Consider the following 19,989-nt stretch of genomic DNA (forward strand, 5'->3'; position numbering starts at 1 on the left):
TTTGGGTTCATTTGGATTCATTTGGGTATCATTTGGGTTCATTTGGGTTCATTTGGGTAATTAGACGCACCCCCAAATGGGGCCGAAACGTCTTAGGCCCGAAACGTCTTAGGGCCGAAACGTCCGGCATTCGTCGGACATGGAGCCACGGCCTTAGGATAGCTCTCCTATAACGCGTCTTAGCTATCGTAAATTTTATCACTGAAGTTTGAAATTTTGTATAATGTAAGAACTGACGATGGAATGACTAGAAACATACAGATAAATTATATAACAGCTATGAATCTCAGTAGCGTCCACTTAAAATTGGTAGCGCGCAGTTTTAGTCACTGCCGGATTTTGTCGGATTTGAGAGTAGCGCATTAGCTCGCCTAAAACCCGTCATAACTACTGAAATGTTCAACACTCAAGCTTGAAATTTTGTATTATGTAAGAATGGACAATGAACTATATAGACTATAAAAATAAATTATGTAAGTGTTATGGATCACTGGGTAGCGTCTACTTCAAAGTGGTAGCACGCTGTTTAGTCAATCATAGAGAAATCGTCGGATTTGAGAGTAGTGCATTAGCTCTCCTTAAACTCGTCATAACTTCCGTATTTTTCATCATTGAAGTTTGAAATTTTGTATTATGTGAGAATGGACGATGAACTAACTAGAAATATAAAAATAAAGTATATAAGTGCTATGGTTCAAGGTAGCGCGTGCTGGCGCGTGCTGGCGCGTAGTTTAGTCGGACCGTCTCGGAGCGGTCTCGGAGTTATTGCCCCCGAATTGAACTTCAACCTCACTCAGTGCACACTGAAAACACATGTATGTCCGTGCATTTGCTGTGTATTTGCCTTGGAAACCGAACGATCATTCAGCTGACATACACCGATTGTATTATTGTGATTGCATCTTCTGCATATGTTTGAATTTCATCATTTCTTGTGTCGGACTCAATATAATACCACTTCTCATTTCACAAAGTTCAGTGTACGTGAACATCTTTCTAAGAGAATCACTACCTCAGAAGGTTTTCAGCTAACAGGCGAATCCAATATGCTCTGAAGTGTGCAAGAATATCTGGACAAGACTGTTGATTTCTTTGGAGTCACAGCTAGGCAATGGCAGCAACTGTCTTAAATAAATTCCGGCTACTGACAGCACCGGTAGAAACTATTTGCCAGAGATGTGTAGCCTCCATGGGATCCAGTGCAGCTCTGCCTAAGTTTCCAACCTTGAAACTGGACCAGCTAAATGCTGAAATTTCAAAAGCAAACAGTGAAAATTTCAGCAGGCATGAAGAGGTGTTCAAGTCGGCTTTGGCAGTGGCGCATGCTGGAGGTGGAGCTAAAGCCATCGAACGTCACACGCAGCGAAACAAAAAGATGGTGGTAGAGGATCGAGTGAAAGCACTGATTGACGAAGACACGCCTTTCTTGGAGTTGTCTCCACTTGCTGGCTTCATGATGGAGTATGGCACTGTACCACGAGCTGGCGTCATCACAGGTGTCATGTTCAATATTGTGTGCCAAATGTTTATTAATGTCCATCACAGGTTCGTTCATGAATATGATCTAGAATTAAGTTCCTATCCCCCTTCATTGGCTCTATCGAAGCCCATTTTTAACGGCTTGCTTTCCTTTATATAAGAAACCGACCATAGAGTGTCGTCGTCCCGAACTGAATCTTCAAAATTTCCAAAACCGTTTGGAATTCTGTGTAGGGAAATCCTTCATTCTATGACGTCAGCGCCTTTCGGCAAATGGTCAATGCATTTCGGAGCCGGACTACAACGTAATGTCGGGTCACACTTGAAATTAATGCTACTTGACATTGCTTTCCAAACTTATACAAAGTGAACGGGAGCATAGGGTCATTAATCAACATAACTAACCTCGAACAGTGAGGTCGACAGAACGTACAGTACACATGGAGAAACTCAGAAACCAACTAGTCAACACATGCTCGAGAACCAACGTGTAATATTCGAAGTTAAAATTTATGTTTTCACCCCTGAGATCTGTGTGCCGGATTAATTGGCTCAATGGCTTGTTTTATGTAAATTGTAAAGCGTTGTTGTTTGGTATTGAATAGCACTATAGATATATCAAAACTTGTTATGATTATTATCATGTTGATGATTAATATTGTTAATTTTCTTTTCATCTCTTCCCCCTGAATACCTTAAAAGATCTCATATTACTCCCCATTTTTTTTCTAAACCTAATTATGAATTATTTGTGCAGGTATAGGAAGTGTGTGCGGCAAGCTCTGCATGGTGTTAGCAAATGATGGAGCATTTAAAGGAGGAACAAGCTATCCCATCACTGTCAGGAAGCAGCTCCGTGCCCAAGAGATTGCTCAACAGAATCGCATCCCTTGCATTTATGTTGTTGATTCTGGAGGAGCATTTCTTCCTCTTCAGGTAAATTAACAAACATTCTGGGTTTGCAGAATGTTACTTTCTTTATCACATTTGGTTTAGTAGATTTTCTGGACTCTTTCATTTTCATTCTTGACACAAATTATAGCAGGTGCCACCATTGCATGACTTTTGTCGTAAACTAGCCCGAGTTGTCTAGTACGAAAGAGGAATTAATAGAAACGAAACTTGATTGAATGCATGGTATTTGTACATTTATTTGACGTAAGCATTTTCTTGTATACGGCAGCCATAGAGTGGCCCATGTTGTTTATAAAACCATGCCTGTACGTAACATGAAGGCAATCTCCAAAAGTGGCCCCATGTGAAGTTTGTTGTCACACTGAATACATCTCAAAATGATCTCTCTTCTTTCATATTGTGATGTCGCTTTCATATATATATACGACTTGTGTCTGTGTGTCTGTGACCTGTCCGCAATGCGCGGCCAAGGTTCTCGATGGATCTGTTTCAAATTTGGTGGGCATATTCAGGTACACCCGGGACACAATCTGGTCAATGAGATATTTCAACACGTGCTCTCAGCGCGCAGCGCTGAACCGATTTTGTTTTTTTTTTCCTGGATCCACTACCAGTAACTCTTCCTTATCTTCTCCAGTGTTTTCAGCATTTATCTCCCTTCCTTCGTGTGGCGTCAATCCATATTCCCGTTTCTATTTTTAGAAGGTCACTGTCGACAACGCTCGATCCATATTCCCGTTATACTATTTTTACTCTTCTCCAGTGTTTTGCGCGTTTATCTCCCTTCCTTCGTGCGGTGCGCCGGCTTACGCAGCCAGGTATTTGGCTCGACTTCTTCCCGGCGAAGCGGGTATTCATCTAGTCCTATATATATATGGGGCCAATTCTGGTGGCCAATATGAAATGATACAAATAAATGTTCTTGCCCTTATTTGCAGTCTGACATATTTCCCGACAAGAACCATGGTGGCCGTGCATTCTACAATGAAGCTATCATGTCTGCTGAGCAAATTCCACAGGTGATGTTCAGTGTACTAAGTGAATGAGAGTCGTACTTCATACATGTACTCTTTGATTGCAATGCATGATGATGTGTAAATGATGATTTCTTTGGCTATTATAGCACAATGTAATGTGGAATATCAGGCCCTCGCGTACCACCCTCTTCAAAACTGCCATCATGTGACAAAATTACTTGTCTACAATAGTTAGAATGAAAAGCAAGTTTAATGGTATATGTATTTGATATTCTTCTTCTTGTTCGCCTTTACACTTGGAGTTCAGCTCTGGAAATGAAGTTGGTGGTAGTGTATTTGATGTTAATAACACTTTGAATGTAATGGCATATATAGCACCTCTACTGAAATTTAAAAAAAACCAGAAGAGATAAATGTACAATGGAAGCCCCCTTTTAAGACATCTGGAAATCTGACAAAAATTAGGGTTTAGAAGTAAGGGAGTCATAAAATGAAGTTAAAATTTACAGACGTTCTGATGCTCTGAACAGAAAATCTGTAAACTATCTTAGGGTTTCTAAAAGTGGGTGAGGTCCTAAAACGGGGGGGGGGGGGGGGGGGGGGGGGGGGGGGGAGTCTTAATAAGGGGGTTCCACTGTACAAGTGCAAATTCAAAGTGATAAGTATTTTTATCTTTTCTTTCATCGTGTTTCAGGTGGCGGTTGTGTGTGGTAGCTGCACAGCAGGAGGTGCCTACGTTCCAACAATGGCACAGGAAACCGTCATCGTTCACCGAACGGGCTCTGTGTTTTTGGGTGGTCCCCCCTTGGTCAAGGCAGCCTTAGGGGAAATCATTAGTACAGAGGATCTAGGTGGAGCCACTGTTCATTGCAAGTAAGCTGAATAGACCCTATTGGTATTCCAAGATCTCTCAAGCTCTTGCAAACTTCAAAGCATGTGGTACAGCTATCTCGCGCCAGCTGTGAAAGCTGAGGTTGGAAGTTCTCACAACGTTCTAAGCTTAACAAAGACTGAAAGAGCGTGTCTTTAAAACCTCAATAACTGATATCACAATTAATTTTTTTTTATTTCATTCACTCTGATCTGCATCAGGAAATTGTATTTCTCACGAGAGCTGCTCAGATACCAAAAAGGTCTATAAGAGTGGCTGTTTTGACATGAAAGTGCAGGTACAAAAACATGAAGACAGTGAAAGGTACAACAGTTTCTGAAGCTTTGCCTGCGCAACTGAATGTTTTTTTAAACTTCAGCAGCTTCAGATAGGAGTAGGTATATTTGAGTCAACCAGTTTTAGTTTTGTTTAAGACATTTTTGAGCCTTTGTTATTACTTCTTCTTCTTCTTCTGCGTTCGTGGGCTGAAACTCCCACGTACGCTCGTGTTTTTGCAATAGTGGAATTTTACGTGTATGAGCGTTTTTACCCCGCCATTAAGGCAACCATACGCCGCTTTTGGAGGAAGCATGCTGGGTATTTTCGTGTTTCTATAACTCACCGAACTCTGACATGGATTACAGGGTCTTTTCCATGCGCACTTGGTCTTGTGCTTGCGTGTACACACGAAGGGGGATAAGCCACTAGCAGATCTGCACATAAGTTGACCTGGGAGATCGGAAAAATCTCCACACTTAACCCACCAGGCGGCCGCGGCTGGGATTCGAACCCTCGACCTTTTAATTAAGAGGCCGACGTCTGACCACCTCGCCACAGCGCCCGTTATTACTGTACTCCCTTCCCCCCGCGGGTTAGGGGGAAGAATTTACCCGATGCTCCCCAGCATGTCGTAAGAGGCGACTAACGGATTCTGTTTCTCCTTTTACCCTTGTTAAGTGTTTCTTGTATAGAATATAGTCAATGTTTGTAAAGATTTTAGTCAAGCAGTATGTAAGAAATGTTAAGTCCTTTGTACTGGAAACTTGCATTCTCCCAGTAAGGTAATATATTGTACTACGTTGCAAGCCCCTGGAGCAATTTTTTGATTAGTGTTTTGTGAACAAGAAACAATTGACAAGTGGCTCTATCCCATCTCCCCCCTTCCCCCGTCGCGATATAACCTTCGTGGTTGAAAATGATGTTAAACACCAAATAAAGAAAGAAATTTTTTTTTCGCTAGGCTAGGGAGTTGGTGGTGGAAGGAAGTCTACTGGCTAGACCATACAGTTTGCTTGTCTTTTTGAAGAAAAAAAATAATGTCCGAAACAATGTTAAAATGGAATTAAAGGTGTCTCAGATTTGTCTTATTCTGTTTTGCACTTGCAGAGTAAGCGGCTGTACTGACTATTTTGCTCAAGATGAAAAGTCAGCCTTCGAGACATGTCGTGACATTGTATCTACGCTCAATGTTCATCATGAAGACATCAAAGGAAGGTTACCCTCAAGACTACCTCTGTATGATCCGCAAGATTTACCCTCCTTGATCCCCAGCAATGATCAACATCAGATTGATATGTTTCAGGTATGGTACTGTATGAAAATAGAGAGAGGTGTGTGTGTGTGTGTGTGTGTGTCTGTGTGTGTGTGTGTGTCTGTGTGTGTGTGTGCATGGGTGCAACTCTGCCGGCTACATGCCGGCAGCCGGTTTTTGGTTTCATCGGCTGCCGATGTTTTTGTTCCAGGAGAGGGTTTTTTTTGGCATTTTAAATACTAAAAAAGCTTGGACCCCAACTTTTGCCGGTTTTTGGAATTTTCCAGGTTGCACCCATGTGTGTGTGTGTGTGTTTGTGTTTGTGTGTGTGTGTGTGTGTGTGTGTGTGTGTGTTTGTGTGTGTGTGTGTGTGTGTGTGTGTGTGTGTGTGTGTGTGTGTGTCTGTGTTTGCAGAAGGAGAGAGATGGGGGAGAACATGTTTACAGGTTAAGTATGACCAGGGTTCAGCCAGGGAGAAAAAGTGTTTGGCTCGTTTGACTCCCTCAAACACATTCTGATGGGACATATAGTCGCAAAGCACGAAGCAGGTAAAGGGGGTCAGGAGGCATGCATCCCCTCCCCCTTCCCCCATCCCACCCACCCAAAATGGGTCAACAGAAAATATTCTTTCTTTGGAGGTGTCCTCTCATCAGAGGGTATTGCTTTATAAGATAACAGACAAAGGGACAGCAGAAGGTGTGATTGGTTAAAAGGTATCACCCGAGGGGGTTTAGGTATATTTTATCTTTGTTATATTTTCAGGTTATAGCAAGGGTGGTGGACGCAAGTGCTTTCCATGAATTCAAGCAGATGTTTGGACCATCGCTTATTACTGGCTTTGCGCATGTGGATGGGTAAGCAGTTTCTCCTTGTTTTTTCGTTTTTGTTAAAAATTCTGTTAAATTCTTCACTTTTTAGATTAAATCTAGTTACATTGTTAAAGTGTTTGAACTATGAGTACTGAGATCTCTGACACTGTAGAGATATTGTTAGTGTGAATTCTTGATATAGTCATCTTATTTGAATTACCTGGAGTTGTCCTTTAAAGATATAGAGGATGGGCAATGTAAGAGTTGGCTACAGTTATTGCTTTTTTAAACATAGTGGTCTAATATTTACTTTGATCGTTACTACTGTCAGTTTGCTTTCATTTGTATCGTCTGCCATGGAATGCATATTTTTAACATTTTTCACAACTTAATCACTGGACCAATTAGCATCTGTGAAAAATGTTCAGCTTCATCTTGCCACTCAGCAGGTGGCTGTTACCTGAACCGAAAAACATTTTTGACAAAGAAATGTATGTGTTTTTAGTTACAACATACCAATCTTCTCAGTGCAAATATAGGGCTCTGTTTTTCGGGTGTGCAGACTTACGACACAGGAGGAGATAATTGTAGCAAACTCTATTTCTGTACACTGTGAATGCAAGTACAGTGTGTGCTCGCAGTCTGTGTGTAACCTTGTCATTGACTCAATCTTTTTTTTTTTTTTTTTAAATGCTTGCAGGTATCTTGTGGGAATTGTCGGGAACCAAGGGGAGGTGACTGCTGATGCAGCATCCAAGGGAGCTCACTTTGTCACGTTGTGCAACGAAAGGCAGATTCCTCTTATCTTCTTGCAAAACACTTCGCCTGAAATAGCGGACAAAGGAAATGGTATGTGTGCCTTTTTTTTCATTATAAGTATTCCGAAAGGTACAGTTCTTCTTAAATTTGGCTTACTGGCCAGGCTTTTACAACCGTCATAACAGGCAGTAAGTAAATAAGGCTCTTACATTGGATAACAACATCCCTTCACATGAACACATACTAAAATCTACATCTGACTGCTTCCTAGTGTAGAGGGAGAAACTTTTGATGAAATAATTGCACAGGTTGCCACTGAAGTTTCCGTTTAAAAAATAATTCATAAAAAAAGTCCCACTCTGCATAGGTATACAGTGGAACCCCCCTTGTAAGACCCCCCAATTTAAGACGCCCTCCTTTTTAAGACCCTGTTTTCTCTGACTTTCTGTTCATAACCTCTGTAAAATTACCCCCATTTTAAGACTCCCTCCTTTTTAAGACCTTGTTTTCTCTGACTTTCTGTTCATAACCTCTGTAAAATTACCCCCATTTTAAGACTCCCTCCTTTTTAAGACCCAAGTTTCTGAGATTTTGGGAGGTCTTAAAAGGGGGGTAATCCACCGTACCACCCAGAGTGTTTGTTTGTTTGTTTGCTTAACGCCCAGCCGACCACGAAGGGCCATATCAGGGCGGTGCTGCTTTGACATTTAACGTGCGCCACACACAAGACAGAAGTCGCAGCACAGGCTTCATGTCTCACCCAGTCACATTCTTCTTCTTCTTCGTCGTTCGCACCCAGTCACATTATTCTGACACCGGACCAACCAGTCCTAGCACCAACCCCATAATGCCAGACGCCAGGCGGAGCAGCCACTAGATCGCCAATTCTTAAAGTCTTAGGTATGACCCGGCCGGGGTTGGAACCCACGACCTCCCGCTCACGGGGCGGACGCCTTACCACTAGGCCACCGTGTTGCGGTTCACCCTGAGTGTTAATTGATTGATTGTGTCCAAGTGGAGGGAAGGTCATAGGTCATGTAAATGCTTGGCCAGGTCTCAGATGGTGTGTCTAATTGTTATAGTTATATGAAGTCTTATATCGCGCGCGTATCTCCAGACTCGGACTCAAGGCGCAGGGATCTATTTATGCCGTGTGAGATGGAATTTTTTACACAATACATCACGCATTCACATCGACCAGCAGATCGCAGCCATTTCGGCGCATATCCTACTTTTCACGGCCTATTATTCCAAGTCACACGGGTATTTTGGTGGACATTTTTTTATCTATGCCTATACAATTTTGCCAGGAAAGACCCTTTTGTCAATCGTGGGATCTTTAACGTGCACACCCCAATGTAGTGTACACGAAGGGACCTCGGTTTTTCGTCTCATCCGAAAGACTAGCACTTGAACCCACCACCCAGGATAGGAAAGGGGGGGGGAAAATTGCTAACGCCCTGACCCAGGGTCGAACTCGCAACCTCTCGCTTGTGAGCGCAAGTGCGTTACCACTCGGCCACCCAGTCCTTGTTTTAGAAGTAAGTTTTTTGTGTTATAGCATGTAAAAGTAAATGTTTTAAAAACAAAAACGAAAGCAAGAAAAAGACCAATGAAGAAGGATGCTCCCTGCAACAACAAACAAAAAATTTGAAAGGAATCAGGCCACAAAAAATTGGGTTGAAGCAACCTGCATGCAACTTTGGTCAAAAGAAGAAGAAAAAAAAGTCTAATTGTTTTCACTGGAAGGACAGTGCCTGTTTGTCTGGGTGACTTAGTTGACCAAATGCCAGGGTCAAAGAAGCTGCTAAAGGCCTTGGAAAGCTGAAGAGCTTGGGGTAAAAATGAAGGCAACCGTTTATTTTTGGCTCACGTAAGTGTAGCCAATGGGATGCTAACTTTTGTCTGTCTGTGCGTGCGTATGTATGTATGTCTGTGGTAGAAACTTTAACATTTGACTGAACACCGAAATACTAATTTTACCTGGTTATTATTCAAGCAACAGCTTCAAAGTATTGAAGCAATGATCAACATTTCGTTGGCACGTATGTAGTTAAAGTGTGTATCCAAAGAAAACGGGTGGTGGGGGGTTTTGGGGGGGTAAAAACAGGTGACTGGTTTGTGTCGTGTGTGGTATGTAGACCAGGGCAGGGGTCAAGGTTAGGTCAGATCGCGTGAAGGATTGTGGTATAGATACAGTTATCATCGAGCTGCAGTTCGCCGATTCGGAGAAGACGATTTCACATTGTTCAGTTTCATAGCTCCAGAAAAATAGATAAGGAAGATACCAAAGGAGATTTCCTACAGGTTAATCTGCACAGCGTGTTTCCAGTGTCTGCACGACGAAGCGCTGTCGAAAGCGCAGTGTCGATCTGTCCATCTGGCAGTCGTGTCCCCGTAAGTAGGCTACAGACAGACAGATCTAGATCTAGTGTCTCGCACTCTTGCACCGTGTCACTGCTATGCTTACTGTGTGTGTGTATGTGTGACGGAGTGATTGAGTTTGTGTTACTGTTTGTCGATTTCTTTTGTGAGCCTTGAAGGCTTCGCCTCTTGTTTGTTATGTATTTGTAAGTTTTATGGGTTTGTACATACTTAATTGCTCAACTATTGAAAAGTTAACTGTTAAGCTCAGGTCAGAACTAAATCTTAACTTATGAAAATTAACAGAAGTAGTCTGGGTATACATGTACAGTGGAACCCCCCCTTTTAAAACCTCAAGCAATCTGAGAAATTATGGTCTTAAAAGGGAGGGAGTCTTAAATTGGAGGGTCTTAGGAGAGAGGTTCCACTGCAGCATGCTGGATGCTTCATCAGATTTATATGATTTTTTCTGACATTTTGTTCTTTCTCTGTTATTTCCCCCTCTTCTTTTTCTTCATTGTAGCATAGCAGGATTTACTTTAGTTCTGATTTTCCTTTTTGTTACATTTAGTCAAGTTTTGACTAAATGTTTTTACATAGAGGGGGAATTGAGACGAGGGTCGTGGTGTATGTGTGTGTGTGTATGTGTGTGTCTGCGTGTGTGTGTGTGGAGCAATTCAGACCAAACTACTGGACCGATCTTTATGAAATTTGACATGAGAGTTCCTGGGAATGATATCCCCGGACGTTTTTTTCTTTCTTTCGATAAATACTTTTGATGACGTCATATCCGGCTTTTTGTAAAAGTTGAGGCGGCACTGTCACACCCTCATTTTTCAATCAAATTGATTGAAATTTTTGTAAAGCAATCTTCGACGAAGGCCGGACTTCGGTATTGCATTTTAGCTTGGTGGCTTAAAAATTAATCAATGATTTTGGTCATTAAAAATCTGAAAATTGTAATAATAATGTGTTTTTTATCAAACGATCCAAATTTATGTTAATCTTATTCTACATCATTTTCTGATTCCAAAAAAATATAAATATGTTATATTTGGATTAAAAACAAGCTCTCAAAATTAAAAATATAAAAATGATCAAAATTAAATTTACGAAATCGATTTATAAACAATTTCATCTTATTCCTTGTTATATGAAGTCTTATATCGCGCGCGTATCTCCAGACTCGGACTCAAGGCGCAGGGATCTATTTATTCCTTGTCGGTTCCTGATTCCAAAAACATACAGATATGATATGTTTGGATTAAAAACACGCTCAGAAAGTTAAAACGAAGAGAGGTACAGAAAAGCGTGCTATGCAGCACAGCGAAACCACTACCGCGCTGAACAGGCTCGTCAGTTTCACTTTGTTATGCACAAGCGGCGGACTACGGTCATTGTGAAAAAATGCAGTGCGTTCAGTTTCATTCTGTGAGTTCCACAGCTTGACTAAATGTAGTAATTTTGCCTTACGCGACTTGTTTGGTTTTGTTCTAGCGTTGCAGTTGAAGTGTCAGGCGAGAATGATGGCAGTGGTCAGTTGCAGCACGGTGCCCAAGATTACTGTGGTGGTTGGCAACGCTGTTGGGCCCACACATTATCTCATGGTATTGAAAGCTTGGGGTATGGATGTGCTGAGTCATAGTACGCTTGTGAATTCGGAATGCACATGAATTAGTGTATAGTCGTATTTGCATGGTTAGCGAATGACGTGTGTGTGAGCTGTGTAAGGATCAGTGCAGGCTAGGACAGCGACCGATGTGGATGTGCAGTAGGGTATGTGGTAGAATTCCTGATTAACCTGATTGCACATTTTGCAGGATTAAGAAATCTTGTGACTTTGATTGCCTGGTTGATTGTCTGGTCATCTTAAATTAGTTTTTTTTGTACAGAAATAAAATGTCCTGATACGAGTGAATGAACAAATTTTTTTCTGAATTGTGATATCAGTTGTTTAGGTTTTAAAGCTATTTTTAAGATGATGGTGGTCTTTCAAGCTTTGGCGCTCAAAGTGAGTCTGAACACAAGGATAATGATTTTCAGCAAAATCTTGTGTACGTCTCATATTTGATTTGTGTAAACATAAGAAATATCTCCATAAAATAACATACACACAAAAAGAAACAGCAACCATTATGGTACACGTTCATGTATTTCTTTTCATATATTTTGGATATTAGCCTTTATCAGGGTAACAAGCTGGGGAACAAATTTTAATGTTTATACAGTGGAACCCCCTTTTAGGACCCCCAAATTTAAGACTTCACCTTTTAAGACCGTTTTCTCAGACTGTTTGTTCATAAGCTCTGTTTACCCCAATTTTACACCTCCCTCCTTTTTGAAGACCTGATTTTCTCAGATTTTTGGAGGTCTTAAAAGGGGGGTTCCACTGTACATGTTTAAGCAAAATTCAATAAATGGAAACAGAACTTACCTGAACATGTTCCAAATGTTTGTTTACTTGAGCAGATATGTATGAATGCATGTAGACTTGCTAATGTTGAAACGTGCATGTCTTCAGGGAGGAAAGGCAATGAGTCCCAACTTTGTCTTCTCCTGGCCCAACGCGGTCAGGTGTGCCGAAACTCCTCACACTGTCATGGAAGCTGTTGAGGCTGTGAGTTTCTCTTCTCCTTTACGTTTTTTATTGTAGGATAAGGGAATCAAAAAACAAGAAAGGTAAGTTGTTGGAACGTTTGTTATTGACAAAACAATATGTTACAATCACAAATATATCGACCCAACGGTCTTTACAGTGCACAGACAAACAATGAGTAAACAAGACTTAGCTTGACGGAATGTTCGGCCGCTTGCAAGCGAATGAATCTGTATTTACAGTTTTTGGATTTGTAGGATAAGGGACTAATAGCAATAACCTGATTTATTACCGTGTGAGGTTCACACTCCTACTGGGTGGATCTCAAACAGTCGCTCTTCTTTCGTTATGCACAGGGACTGTGCCGGCAAATTAAACATCTTACAAATGCTGCTGTAAAGTTCACTATTTTTGTTGCTGAAGGTGTTTTGGTCAAAACAACATTCACTGGCACCGTTCTTTGAATAAATATTCCACAGTGTGTGTTCTCATTATGTCATTTTCATTTTGACACCATCTCCTATTTAACTCTTTCTACCCCAGCTATGTTGACCAAGGTTTTATTAGCCGAGACCAGCTGTGCTGCAGCAGGTCACTCAGAATTGTAGTAACTGTGTAGTAACCGTGTAAGAACACGCTGGAATGCAGGCGTTAGATGGACGTTACAGGAAGTGACTGAAGCTAACAGTCTGAGTGGATATATTCGTACCTGGTAAGATAGAGCCATATGAGTGGGTACGGATATCCGTACCTGGGAGACAATGAGTTGAGACTAAAAACTAAGAGCCGTTGGTCTTATCCACCAGGCTATTGCTCACGTCTTCTTCTTCGTCGTTCATGGGCTGAAACTCCCACGTTCACTCATGTTTTGAGCACGAGTGGATGTTTACGTGTATGACCGTTTTTACCCCGCCATTCAGGCAGCATACGCCGATTTTGGGGGAGGCATGCTGGGTATTTTCGTGTTTCTATAACCCACCGAACTCTGACATGGATTACAGGATCTTTTCCGTGCGCATTTGGTCTTGTGCTTGCGTGTACACACGAAGGGGGTTAAGTCACTAGCAGGTCTGCACATAAGTTGACCTGGGAGATCGGAAAAATTTCTACTCTTAACCCACCAGGCGGCAGCGACCGGGATTCGAACTCACGACCTCCCGATTAGGAGGCCGACGTCTTACCACCACGCCACTGCGCCCGTCTTATTGCTCACGTTAAATGTGGTCTTCTTCGTATCATTCTTCCTATTATAATATTGACAGGGTCTGAGAGGAAGTGTGGAGGATGAGGCAAAGAGGGAGAGCATGATCGCCAAGTACAAGGACAGGGTTGCCATGGAAACCACTGCTGTCTTTGCTTCATCACGTGTCTTGGACGATGGTGTTATCCTTCCTCAGGATACCAGAGATGTATGTCACTTTTGCTTATTCATGCTGTATAGTAAACTATGCTAGGGAGGCTCACGCTCTCCGCGGCCCCGGCAGTCAAGCAGAGAGTACAAAGAGCTGTTTTCAACTCAAAATTGTGCTTATTTGAATTTTTATTAGAAACAAATAAAGTATGATTGCTCTTGAGTATAGTCATCTTAGTACACTCATCTAAGTTTGATGTGCAAAAAATGTGTTAATATAGTTGTATTTGGATGTGTAAAATGCCCCAAAGCGTCGCGCGCGTGCGTCGGACTTAGCCGCTGGCTCGCTGTGCAGCGATTTGGCCCCAAGCCACGGATTTGTTCTAAATCGGTCCCAAAACAACCCGTTTTTGGTTGGTTCGCGTTTGCAAACTATAAATAATTCACCAATGAAACTTGGCACAAGTAACGATCTCCCCTTTGTTTACGTCATATCAAGCGATGAACCAATGGGAAGCACTGTAGCATATCACACACGAACCATTTTCAAACGAAGAGCTCACAGTTGTTCCATTCATCGTTCGAAGTTCAACGCATTGCGTATGATCGTCAACATCTTGAATTTTCTTGTGCCAAAGTTTCTCATTTGTAATCGAAGCGGTTTTTTAACGCGAGCGTTTTCAAGACGAGAATTTGAGCGTCGAATCGCACTCCTGACAAAGCCGAGTGGAGACTGAGTTGCTGTGTTCCAAGCTGCAGAATGTGTAATGGCGGGCGAGTCAACTAACTGCTGTGGGGGCGTCGAGTGGGTATGTATTTGATCTGAACTGTTTCTCTGTCGAAATATGCATTAGTTTTAAATGAAAATCAAATTATAACTAAGTTCTAGTGTTTCAAGCTATCGAAGGTTAAATTGTGTTTGTAAATCGGCTTAGATGCAACATATTCGATTTTGATGTGGAGATCATCATCCCCGGTATTTGGGCGATACCACTGTCGGACAATCCCGAGGTTTCGCTGATCGAGCTGTGTTTTGTTTTTTAAAGTAAGCTTAAGTAAACGCATCCTGAATCTCATTAAACATAAGATTGATGAGATATTTACAATAAATCTGTAAATTTGATATTTTCTTCTGGATGGTAACAAATCTAATAGATCAGAGTGGCACTTCAGGAATGAAACGTGTCATATCACAATAGCTACTGAGCACTGTACCAGTTTTGTTTGCTGAATACCCGGGTACGTAGAAGAATAAGTTTGCTGAATATGAATCATGACTGCAGATGATTTAAATTGTTGTTGTTACTATTGGTAAATAAGGGATCAACTCCTGTTCTTTTTGGGATACTACCATACAGCTGGAGACACTGCTACATGTAGTGTATGTTGTTTTAGTGATTTTTCACTACCTATTTTATTCATGTTTTTATTACTTAGTGGAAGAATCTTTTGTAATGTATGTTTGATGGTGTATGCTTTTAATTTAGCGTTGTTGACTATGAATGTAGATGTAAATGCTTGTATAACTGTGTTTTAATTTTAAATGTGTCAAGCACAAAGAGCATAATTGTAAAGTTATGATGTTGCGCTATATAAATGCTCATTTATTATTATTATTATTACATCTTTTCACTGTCGTATGTGAATTAATTAGAAAGAAAGACAAAATGTTTTGTTTCTATTAATATTTTTTAGGCTTGAATATATAGTTGTTTTATGTTTTACATGTATGTTCTTTTGTTTTTCAGATTGTTTGCATCCCTGATCAGAAGGCTGTTGGAACCAAGTTTTCACTTGTACCTGGAACCTCTCTTCTCAGCGGCTGCTTAACAACTGAATCAGGACCACTGGGAGAGAATGCTGGCACACTGCGAGACATCACAAATGGGGACTTCATCTCTCTCACGCTCTCGGCTGAGAATGTGGAGAAATGTGGCAAAGTTACTCTTCCGGACGACTCCTGTCTTAGTCGCTACTTCGAAGTTCTTCACTTCTGGCTGATGAAGTTCACCACTCAGGCGTTCAACTCCAGGTCTCCAACTTCCGTGCAAGCAAAGTGTGGGCGTGTGAAAAAGGTTTACGTCAAGCTTGTGACTCTGTGAATAACTACAACAGACGACCGACTGAAAAGAACTGCTCGGCCTTGTTTGACTTTTTGTGTCAGCCTTTCGTGTGGAAACTTGACGTCTTGTCAAAATGCATCTCTGAACAAGATGGAATAGTGGCTGTTCCAGAGAAGCCAGCCCCTGCGGCCCCTTCAACCATCCCTGCTCCTTGTGCCGTCGACGTGCCGGAGAGTGACTGTGAGATTGTTCTTCGTCAAGGCAAGACTTTATTCGACAGGGATTTGGTGAGCTGCAATATCGAAAAAGAGTTGCTTGCCTACCGACTTGACAGACAGCTTAGATTGAACAGTTTTCTGGAAGAAAAGATTGAGGAACTGTCATCTTTTATGTCAAAGGACAGCAAGGGAATTCTAAAAGAGAGGAAACTGCTGGAGAAAAAGACTCTAGCACTCGAAACCAAGGTGAAGTTCCTGAGAGATAAGATTAAAAGTAAAACTCTCAAACAAGGAACTGTTGACAGGAAAGTTCACGAGAAGATAGTTGCAGGACTAGTGCAGAAGAGTAAGGTGCTCACCAAAGATTTCAACCATCTGAGTCTTCAGTTTGAGGCCGGCGAGAATGAAAACGAGCTGTGATTAAGCTGCACATACAGTTCTGTATGTTATTGAAAGTTCTAATGTACTTCATGATGGAGGTGTTATCCTTTTGTGATTTAAAAAAAAAAGTTATGCACTGGTTGTGCTGCTAAATTGAGGTGACAGATCCGCCGTTTGATTTTTTTAAACTTTTTTATTTTTTTTATTTTTTTTAAGACTTATTTGGTTACTTTATTCTTTTAGTTTGGTCCATATAACAAATAGTATCCTTGTGACTTGCCGTTGATGTCTCTGCTTTGAACAAACTTTTTATTTTTAATGGTTTTTGAAAGAATTTTTATGTGACGTAATATTTACTTTTTCATTATTCTAACTAAAATTGATATTTTTCCCCATCAAATCTGATTGAATATGTCTTAACTATGAAGAGCAGCTAATTTCCTTTAATTTGATATATTATAAGTTTATATTAGGTGAATAAATCATGTTAAAGTGAAGATCTGCATATCTGAGAAATAAGAGTATTCAGAAGATGTCGGCCATTTTTTAATTTGGCTAAATTGACTTCATTAACTACTTTTTTCGCAAATAATTTCTATATACATGCGTTTTAACATTCAATAAGTACAATTAATAAAACAGTTGATGAAAAAGAACTTTTTTTGTGTTTAGTGCTCTGCACAAGTTTTTCTAAGGTGGTCTGGGGTTGGTGTGATGGACATTTCCCCCGACTTTGGTGCTTCATAGCTAAATTTCCTATAGAGCTACATCCCTAAAATTTTCGGATCCCATAGACAATATTATATTAAGCATATCTACAAAATGTCAGAAGAATAAAGACATAATTCTTTGATTTATGAATGGCCAAAGTTATGGAAAAAACGTTAAAAATTAAAATGGCCACCGGGCCTCCCTAACTATGCAGAAATGAACAAGTTAAAAGCAAGATGCACCAAACTGGTGTATATGCTCATGCTTGCCAACATTTTTTTAACAAGGGGTGGGGGAGAATATGTAGTCATCAGTTTGGTCAAAGCTCTAGTCATAATTTGGTAACACTTGATTTTACTTGAAAAATGACTTTTTACCTTTCACCTAAAAACGAAAAAGCATGTTGATAAAATAATGTTTTTGTAAGTGAACCTTCACCATTGATTTGAATTTGCTTTGTTTTGTTGTATTCCTGGTAGGTACATGTACAATGTATTTCATTTATAACCTCTGGTCATCAATTCTTATTGATTCTTTTTTGCGAATTTAGCAGGAATGTTTGTTATTCAGGATTACTGTTTACAAATCATTACTCTTCTCAGTGTCATTATTGTCATTACTCCAGTATGTGATAACATACATTTCTTTGTGAATCAGGTTGTGTCTCAGTGCCTGAGAATTGTGACGGCATACAACCATCCAGCCAAGCCTGCCTACCCAGTCATCAGGATGTGATCGTCAGCACTTGTGCTCTTTGATGCTCAATCTTCTCAGGAATTAACTTTTGGTTGTGAAACCTCTAACGATGCATGACACCCTTACTTTTTCATTCCTTCTACTCCATTGTCCCCAGGATTTATATATTTGTGATGTTTGATTTCATGTTCTTAAAATGAGTCATCCAGCTCCTGTCTATCTTTTTTTTTAACTTTCTGCAGCATTGTCAGAATAATTAAAAGACCTCTCATTGACGTTTGATTCAGAAGACATTGTTCAACACAAAATCGAAGATGTTAGTCCCCTTTCTTCTCCCCTTGCTGCACCTTTTCATAGCTTCCATGTTTTCTTCTTCTTCAGCGTTCCAGAATTTTCTGGTTACGTGTGAGCTCGTTTGCCCATTTGGGTTCCCCACACTATGCTCTGAGAGCATAGTCAGCTTCACTCCGCTTTCGTTGAGTAGGCATGCTGAGTATTTTCGTGTTTCCATAACCCACCGAACTCTGACATGGATTACAGGATCTTTTCCGTGCGCACTTGGTCTTGTGCTTGCGTGTACACACGAAGGGGGTTAAGTCACTAGCAGGTCTGCACATAAGTTGACCTGGGAGATCGGAAAAATCTCCACTCTTAACCCACCAGGCGGCAGCGACCGGGATTCGAACTCACGACCTCCCGATTTGGAGGCCGACATCTTACCACCACGCCACTGCACCCGTCACTTCCATGTTTGATTAATTAATGAAGAACAATTCACTGACTATGTGAATAAAAAAACAAGGAACATTGTTGGAACATTTAATTATTGACACAGGTATATCAACCCAGCAGCCTTTTAAGTGCACAGACAAACACTAATAAGACAAAACTTATCTGACAAAATGTTCAGCCGCTTGCAGGGAAGACACCAGCTAGGCAATGATTAATGACAAAAATCATCCAAAACATTTGGTTTTGGGATTTCTGACTATGTGAAGTTTACATCTCAGATTTCCTTCAGATTGGGTGAATGTCCCATGTGAATACTAGGTGAGTTACTCTGTATTTTACTTACTTTGATATTGATCAATTATGTCTTCTGCTGTCTTCAGTCAGCCTGTTATGTCATTCTCCACAAGTTTTGACTTTGACTAAACAAAGGTTGAAAACTGCATGTAGAATTTTGATAAATGCAATTGTTATTTATATATAAATATACGTGTGATCGACAAGAAGAAGATATATAAATATACTTAAGAGTATTTTGCATACCTTTCTTTCTTAAATGTGTACATTGTACATCAATTTTATAATGTTTTGTTCGTGATATATATCATGTATACCTTTTATGTCAAATTGTTGCTTCTTGCTCTCTTCACTTCTCCTGTGCAATACATTCTACTAAAACTTCTTGTGTCTACAATTTTCATATCTTGGTAGCAGCATTTGATGTTTTGGAATTCCATGACTCATTTTCGTTTAATATACTCTGTGTGTGTGTGTGTGTGTGTGTGTGTGTGTGTGTGTGTGTGTGTGTGTGTGTGTGTGTGAGAGAGAGGGGATAGAGACAGCATTACATATAGCAGGCATGGGAATTGAAAAAAGTAAAAAAGGCTGAACATTTGTAAGTAATAGCAAAGTCGACGGCGTGAAGCGCCTAACCCTGCTAGGGGGGTTTGGGGGCATTTTGGGCGAACATTTTTTTTCTCCAAAGAACCCAACTGGTGTAATTTGGTGTCATCTTAGCTCCAAGTTTGCCATTATATTCAGTTTTAAGAACCATTTTTGCCTCCTTTGGACACCTTTGCTTTTTTTGCGGAATTTTTTTTTTGGCGGAAATTTGCCTTTCGGCGGACAATTCCCATGCTTGATATAGACAGAGACAGACATGAAAGGTTAACAATTCTTTCATCAATTCAAAGTAAGAAGCACCCATTTTCAAATCATCTAGTTTTCTTCACCTGTCCATTGGAGTACAATGATGTTTAAAGACTAAATGATCCTATGTTGCAAGAAATATACAACAATGTCTAATGTTATGCTATCTAACACAAATATGAAATATTCAATAAATGAACTTTCTTCAAAGCATGTGTCTGCCCGAAAAATCGTTTTTCTTCAATTCATTGCATTTGCATTTCATCACTTTTCTTCAGTTCTTTTCTCTTGTGTTTTAAAACCAACACACACACACACACACACACAGCTGACTTAAAATAATGCCTGCATTGCAGTTTCTTACTCAATTAAATCCTTTCTAGATGGAAA

At 40.5% G+C, this 19,989-nt stretch overlaps 2 protein-coding genes across 3 annotated transcripts; both read left to right on the forward strand.

Moving 5' to 3' along the window:
• Positions 1-795: 795 nt before the first annotated feature.
• Positions 796-19,791, forward strand: LOC138967187 (methylcrotonoyl-CoA carboxylase beta chain, mitochondrial-like). 2 transcript variants are annotated; one of them, XM_070339707.1, is made up of 11 exons: positions 796-1,496; positions 2,237-2,415; positions 3,333-3,413; positions 4,066-4,244; positions 5,629-5,824; positions 6,536-6,627; positions 7,283-7,431; positions 11,203-11,312; positions 12,227-12,322; positions 13,564-13,710; positions 17,683-19,791. In XM_070339707.1, exons 1-11 carry the CDS (start codon positions 1,112-1,114, stop codon positions 17,758-17,760), a joined length of 1,692 nt encoding a protein of 563 aa, XP_070195808.1. In that variant the 5' UTR covers positions 796-1,111; the 3' UTR covers positions 17,761-19,791. The 2 variants fall into 2 exon arrangements, with proteins under 2 accessions (XP_070195808.1, XP_070195809.1); XM_070339708.1 differs by having other exon boundaries at positions 11,203-11,288.
• LOC138967188 (uncharacterized) lies at positions 13,718-16,951 on the forward strand. Its single transcript, XM_070339709.1, has 2 exons — positions 13,718-14,461; positions 15,401-16,951. Exons 1-2 carry the CDS (start codon positions 14,420-14,422, stop codon positions 15,752-15,754), a joined length of 396 nt encoding a protein of 131 aa, XP_070195810.1. The 5' UTR covers positions 13,718-14,419; the 3' UTR covers positions 15,755-16,951.
• Positions 19,792-19,989: the final 198 nt, after the last annotated feature.

The sequence above is a fragment of the Littorina saxatilis genome, linkage group LG5 (genome assembly GCF_037325665.1).
Source record: "Littorina saxatilis isolate snail1 linkage group LG5, US_GU_Lsax_2.0, whole genome shotgun sequence".
NCBI lineage: Eukaryota > Metazoa > Mollusca > Gastropoda > Littorinimorpha > Littorinidae > Littorina > Littorina saxatilis.